Source organism: Gekko japonicus, unplaced genomic scaffold (assembly GCF_001447785.1).
Source record: "Gekko japonicus isolate JY-2015 unplaced genomic scaffold, Gekko_japonicus_V1.1 scaffold707, whole genome shotgun sequence".
In the NCBI taxonomy this organism is placed as follows: domain Eukaryota; kingdom Metazoa; phylum Chordata; class Lepidosauria; order Squamata; family Gekkonidae; genus Gekko; species Gekko japonicus.
This window is the reverse complement of record NW_015164686.1, coordinates 500,427-507,604: the sequence shown is the minus strand read 5'-3', so window position 1 is coordinate 507,604 and position 7,178 is coordinate 500,427. Positions and strand designations below refer to the sequence as shown.

The 7,178-nt window shown below is 46.4% G+C and overlaps 1 protein-coding gene across 1 annotated transcript in view; it reads left to right on the top strand.

Moving 5' to 3' along the window:
• Positions 1-7,178, top strand: part of ADCY2 (adenylate cyclase 2 (brain)) — a 200,078-nt gene that overhangs the window by 100,976 nt on the left and 91,924 nt on the right. Inside the window, exon 10 of the mRNA XM_015409355.1 lies at positions 6,069-6,112. Within this exon, the coding sequence (XP_015264841.1) occupies positions 6,069-6,112 (44 nt within the window). The remainder of the gene's footprint in view (positions 1-6,068; positions 6,113-7,178) is intronic.

Below are 7,178 nucleotides of genomic sequence, written 5' to 3'. Positions count from 1 at the left end.
CTGGAGCAGACCGACAGTAATGGATCTTGTTTGGGCACTCAGTTCCCCCCCCCCCAGGTGGCTTACATCATTCCCCTATCCTCCATTTCATGCTCACAACAAGCCTGTGAGGTTGGTTAGGCTGAGGTTGTGCGTGTCGCCCAAAGCCACCCAACCTTGCTTCCATGGAGCTAGTGCAGAATGGGATTTGGGACTCCCAGGTCCAGCCTCACACTGTAGCCACCGTGATATGTCACAGTGATTCACCCAGACCACCCTCTGGCCCCTGCCCCCTTTGCACAGAAGCCTACAAGGTGAGCGAGCCCTCCCGCTTAGACTCAGGGCTCTTTTTGTAGAAAAAGCCCAGCAGGAACTCATTAGCATAATAGGCCACACCCAACAGCAGGAACTCATTAGCATATTGGCCCAGACTCCCTGACAACACAGCTCATTAGCACATTAGGCCGCTCCCCCATGTTACCAGAAGTGTGGTCATCCAGCCACACCCACCTTTTGCTCGTTATTCCGTTTACCTTGTTTGTTGTCAAAACCCAGGGCCTTTTTTGTAGCAGGAACTCCTTTGCATGTTAGGCCACACACCCCTAATGTAGCCAATCCTAATGAGTTTCTGCCATTGGGTGTGGCCTATTATGCTAATGAGTTCCTGCTGGGTGTGGCCAACTCGGGAGCCAGCTGGAACTCCGTTCCTGTGCGTTCCTGCCCCAAAATAGCCCTGCTCTCAGGAAAGGGTTTTGGAATTCCACTGTCAAGTGTTATAATGCTGATTGCCATCTGTCTCAGTGATGTGGACTCAGGAGATTCCTGCCTCAAAATAGCCCTGCGCTTAGTCATTCCCTTGGGAACCACAGGGGTGGGGAGGGAGTGGGGCAGGGAGGGGGGTAGAGCTTCTGTCATGTAGCGGGCACCAAGCAGCATTGGCACAGTTGTGGCGCAACGGAGACTTTATTGCACTGGAATCCGTGGCAAGGGGTGACAGCTTTTTCTTGGCGTAACTTTCTGCCTCTAGCAGGGCACGTTCCCGGGCTGAAAGGGCTCAGGGAGCCGACCGCCCACAACTACGCCGGCTCAGGGGCCTGTGCCTTAGTTGTGCCGATGTGTGGCTGCCGCAGCTCGGCAGAGGCTCCCGCACGTGACACGTAAGTGTCATTTACGTCAGTGTAAATGGGACTTACGCTGGCATAGGGGTAAGTCAGCTCCCAGAGCGCTCTCAGCCTCTCTCCCCCCCCCCAGGATTGCTCTGTAAATAAAGTTTAAAAGAAAAAAAAGATATACATAATAAAGAAAAAAGATATATAAAGGGGGGGGGGAAAGACATACATAGAGAAAAAATATTACAGCAGTTGTGGTGGATCTACACATATGTTTCTATAAACAATTTTCAAATCTCTAAAAATATGTCCATATGCAATTGCCGCCTATGTGCCATCCGTTAAAATATTGATAAGAATTTCGTCTATTTACCGGAGGTGGACTTTTACCTTTCCATTGTTGTGATACAAGTCTTTTAGCTGTAGTAAGGCCACAGACAGTCCATTTTTGCTGACAGCCTCCAAGAGCTTAAAAGTACATAAGCATCCTCAAGAATCCAATTAACATTCTAATACCGAATGGATATGAGTAATGACTTCTTCCCAGAAAAACTGAATGACTGGGCATGCCCAAAGCATGTATTTAAGGGATGTATCGTGATCTGGTCCATGGGGCCGTGAAGAGTCGGACTCGACTGTGCGACTGAACAACATCCTGTGAGTTACAATGACGACAGTTAGGCACACTACTCAGTTTTTTGCTCAAGAGTCACCGTGGTGTCCAGTATATCCTAAACACATTTTTTTTTGCTGAGTGAGTTGCAACTTTAAGATTCATAGAGATAGCAGGTATAAACTTTAATGCCATATCCCTTTGCTTTGGAAAGATAGGGCAATCTATTGTCTTCATATATTTATTGTTGTTGTTGTTCAGTCGCACAGTCGAGTCCGACTCTTCGCGACCCCATGGACCAGATCCCACCAGGCCCTCCAGTCTTCCGCCGTCCTCTGAAGTTGGCTCAATTTCATGTTCGTTGCATCGATGACACTGTCTAACCATCTCATCCTTTGCCGTCCCCGTCTTCTTTTCCCTTCAGTCTTTCCCAGCATCAGGGTCTTCTCCAGTGAGTGCTCCCTTCTCATTGGGTGGCCAAAGTATTTGAGCTTCAGTTTCATTATCTGGCCTTCCAGGGAACAGTCAGGGTTGATTTCTTTCTACTTTTTTTTTTGAAAATTTATTTTCCAAGTTTTTCACCTTTACAATCCATAAGATCTGTACACAGATATTCAAAATTAGGTCATTTATACATTTCCAAAAATAAAAAGACTTTCAGTTCCAAAATAAATTTCCTAGCGTTTAACTAACAATTTATATTTTTTGTTTACAGTCAGGGTTGATTTCTTTTAGGATTGACTGATTTGATCTTCTTGCAGTCCAAGGGACTCTCAAGAGTCTTCTCTCAAGAGTCTTCTCCAGCACCATAGTTCAAAAGAATCTATTCTTCGGCGCTCGGCCTTCCTTATAGTCCAACTCTCACAGCCATACATGACTACTGGGAATACCATTGCTTTGACCGTCTTCTTTGACCTTCAGTCTTTCCCAGCATCAGGGTCTTCTCCAGTGAGTGCTCCCTTCTCATTGGGTGGCCAAAGTATTTGAGCTTCAGTTTCATTATCTGGCCTTCCAGGGAACAGTCAGGGTTGATTTCTTTTAGGGTTGACTGATTTGATCTCCTTGCAGTCCAAGGGACTCTCAAGAGTCTTTTCCAGCACCATAGTTCAAAAGAATCTATTCTTCGGCGCTCGGCCTTCCTTATAGTCCAACTCTCGCAGCCATACATGACTACTTATTTATTAATTGACATTAAATATTTATATTTATAGACAAATATTGTAGCTTTCTTTTGCTGCATTCATTCAATTGGAGTTTCCAGGAGCAAAGGGCAGGGCCATATTTAGATATGTTGCAGGTATCCATTCAGCAGACGTTGACAAGTCATATCTAGACATCAGCTGAGAAAATGACAACAATTCATCATCATAGTCTATCAGTTGGTCCAGTGTAAAAATCCCCTTATTGGTCCATGTCTTCCTTAAAAAAAAATTGCTTCTCAATTTATAGATCTCAATTGACCCGTAAAGTTAATTTGTGAAAATGAACCAAATGGATATTGTTGTGACATTAGAAACCCTTATTCTCTAGCTGTGGAAACTGCAGGCGGAATGGGATCATCTCTAACACAGGTAGATCCTAATGCATTCCACTTGGAGAGGAGCAGCAGGCTAGAAGCCTCCGACAGAGCCCAAGACAGAGTCCAACTGCAAGGAGAGATCCCAAAAATTAGTACAAGTTAACAAGTATGCCTGATGATACAGGCCAAGATCAGGGAAACCAAACCCCCCTTCTTTGATGTGGAAGTTGCATCCTCTTTAAAAAAATCTGGGTCAGTCGCTTGACATGTTTTGCTCCAGTCGCAAGGATGTCCTAATGCTTCACTTGTCCCTGTTGGCACAAAAGGCAGCCCGTTTATTTTGCCTCATAGAACAGGATAAGTTCTATGCCTCTGTCTGGACATCACTCCCCCTTCATTTAAATTGTCCCATTCTTGGTCAGAATGCAGCAGATCCTTGGGCAGTCGCTTTCATAGACAGAGATGAAAACGCGTGAAGCTGCCTTCTACTAGGTCAGACACTCGGGCTATCAAGGCCCCGGTCACACAGGCCGGAAAATGCGGGGGGGGGGAAGCGTGGCTGTTTGCCCCGGAGCAAACTAACGCACGGCCGCCGGATCCCACGTTCCGCCGACATCCCGTGGTTCGGGGGGAGGTGCCGATCACACGACAATCCTGCGGCGCGGCGTGATCACAGCAGCAATGGCTAAGCGCCGCTGCCGTGGCAAATGGGGTTGTGGATTTTTTTAAACCGAAGTGTGCGCATGTGCCGTTGGGTGCTTGTGTGCATCCCGTGGAGACTTGGGGAAAAAACACCTTTTTGCGACGGGACATGGGTGGGCGCCGGATGCCACGAACTACCACCGGAAACGCGATCAGACGCCCGCCCTTGCCCCGCGGTTTCCAGAAACTAGTACCTCGGAGGTACTAGGTTTTTACCCCGCATCTTCGGCGGGAAGCCTCGAGTTCACCACGGGAGCTCTACGCTTCCCAGATGTGGTGCTGTGATCACACCTGGAAAATCCGCCTATCTTCCGTCTCTGTGGCGTGGCTAATGCTCCGTGTGACTGCAGCCTCAGTAGACCTTTAGGCTGATCCAGCAGGTCTCATTTTCTGATCTCGCGATCCTCAGGTCATTAGCACATCCTTCTGATTCAGCTGAATAGCTGGCCTTTGAATACCTTAGACCATTGGTGGCAAACCTATGGCACGGGTGCCAGAGGTGGCACTCAGAGCCCTCTCAGTGGGCACGCGTGCCATCGCCCCAGCCAGGCCCAAACCATCATTAAAGTGTCGAATTCTCTGCCAAATAATTTTAAGTAAATGAAAGCCTTTGGGATTGCTTTCCTTACTTTGTTTGGATCATCTTATGTTAATGTATGAGTTTTTTTTTATAAAGTAAAACCTCAGTCTTCAGGTTAAATTGCTGTGTTGGCACTTTGCGATAAATACGTGGGTTTTGGGTTGCAGTTTGGGCACTCGGTCTCCAAAAGGTTCGCCATCACTGCCTTAGACCATTAAGGGTACATTCAGATAAATAAGTTTTATTTGTTGGGTTTTGAATGGGGGGGGATGCTCCATGATAAACTTTGTATTTGAGAAAATCTTTATGACCACCACATATTCAAGATTCTCTATTTGGTATCCCCAGTTTAAGAAAAATATTTTTTTTCTCATGATATCCGTCTGACCTTTCTAATGCCCCCTTGAGAAAGGAATTTACTCAGGCTCGTTTCCAAACCCTGCTGACAGCATATCTTCAGGGCAGATTCCATAAATCACCTGTAGATCAGCGCCTCTGCTCCTGCAATCTAAATCAGGGGGAAGACATTATTCACTATATGCTATACTATCCTCACTATGAGTCCATTAACAAGAAACTGTTGTACTCATTTCTTATTAATTTATCCAGCTCGGCGGAGGAATGTTTACATTTTTTACTAGCTGATGTTATCCCAGAGGTTATTTCATAAGGTGGCTGTTTTTTATTTTTATTTCAGTAAACTTAAGGAAGAAATTAACCTTGGGTACATCTATTAGAATTTTAGCTAAATTATAGGTTTTATATTTTAGGACTTTGCATATACGTCTTATTAACCTTATATATGTATATTATAAATTTGTAAAATTTGTCTTGCCATGATGGATAGTTTTAATTTTGTTCTGAACTTATTGTATGTTGTGGAGATTTTGTTGAGATGTTATGGCCTAATGGCTACATCAGTAAATCATAAGAACATAAGAGATGCCAATGTTGGATCAGGCCAAAGGCCCATCCAGCCCAACACTCTGTGTCACACAGTGGCCAGAAATACCAGGTGCCATCAGGAGGTCCAGCAGTGGGGCCAGGACATTAGAAGCCCTCCCACTGTTGACCCCCCCCCGCCAGCACCAAGAAGACAGAGCATCCCTTGCCCCAGAGTCCCTATCTATACCTTGTGGTTAATAGCCACTGATGGTCCTCTACTCCATATGCTTATCTAATTCACTTTTGAAGCTGCCCATGCTTGTAGCCACCGCCACCTCCTGTGGTAGTGAATTCCAGGTGTTAATCACTCTTTGGGTGAAGAAGTACTTCCTTTTATCCGTTCTAACCTGACCGCTCAGCAATTTTATTGAGTGCCCACGAGGAGTTCTTGTATTGTGAGAAAGGGAGAAAAGTACCTCTTTCTCTACCTGCTCTATCCCATGCATAATCTTATAAACCTCAGTCATGTCACCCCTCAGTCGTCGTTTCTCCAAGCTAAGGAGCCCCAAGCGCTTTAACCTTTCCTCATAGGGAAAGTGTTCCAACCCTTTTATCATTCGAGTGAATCATTTACTTACTTACTGGCTAACTGGGTGACACTTTCTGTTACTCTTTTTTTAGGACATGCCCATGGGTCAGTACAATTTCCAGAGATGTAGAGAAAGGTATGTGTTAATTTGGTAACATTAATTAATTAACAAATCAATGTTAAGATAGAGTGGGGGTTGACTGTTCTTCTCAGAAGCCGATGGTGTGAACTCCCTGCCGCCCTGTTTTTTCCCCCGTGCCGTTCCCTCGGGGCACAGATTTTGAGGCGGTGCCAGGGAAGAGGGGGGAGGAGCGGAGCTGATTTCTCTCAGGCCCTTGGAGGCTCTTTCAGGTGCTGACTGACATCAAGTGAGTTGTGGGTTGTGTCCAAGATATGAAGCCATGCTATACTGAGTCAGAGCATCAGGCCATGTAGTTGCCAATTTTCTACCCGGACTGGCAGTAGCTTTCCAGGGCTCAGGCAGGTAGAAGCTGGGGTCATTTCCTGCAGGAGCGCACAGGAGTAAAGTAAAGAGCCCAGGGGGCGGGCACATGCAACAAGCCCCGCCCCCTGCTCCCAGCAGCCCTCAGTCAGGGCAGGAAGCAGCCAGGTAAGCTGCAGAGTGCCCCCCCGGGCCCCGGGCCCAAAACAGTCCAGTGGCACCTTTAAGACCAAGTTTTATTCAGCTACAAGCTCTCCCTCCTCTGTGAGGACAGATCTGCATGTCCCCCCCCCAATAGCTAACAATCCAAAACAGTCCAGTGGAGCCTGAGCGGTGGGCGTTGCCTTCTGACACACTTCCGGTGATGTCAGGGGGTGTGGCATATGCAAATAAGTTATGCTAATGAGTTATGCTAATAAGCTCCGGCACCTCTTTTCCTACGAAACGACCCCTGGGTAGAAGTATTTCCCTCAGACCCTTTCATTGGGATGGAACCTGGGATGTTCTATATGGAAACCATATAGAGTTTAATCATTGGGCAATAAGTCTTCCCTGAGTTCCCTGAGTTCACACCAGCAGCTGACAAACTATATATTAGTAGAAAAGAGCAAGAGTCCAGCAGCACCCCAAAGACTTAACAAAATTTGTGGCAGGGTGGCAGCTTTCGTGAGTCACCGCTCACTTCTTCAGATACCTTTATATGGTAAAGTAGCAGGCTTATAATAATGTGTGTGTGTGTGTGTGTGTATATACACACACA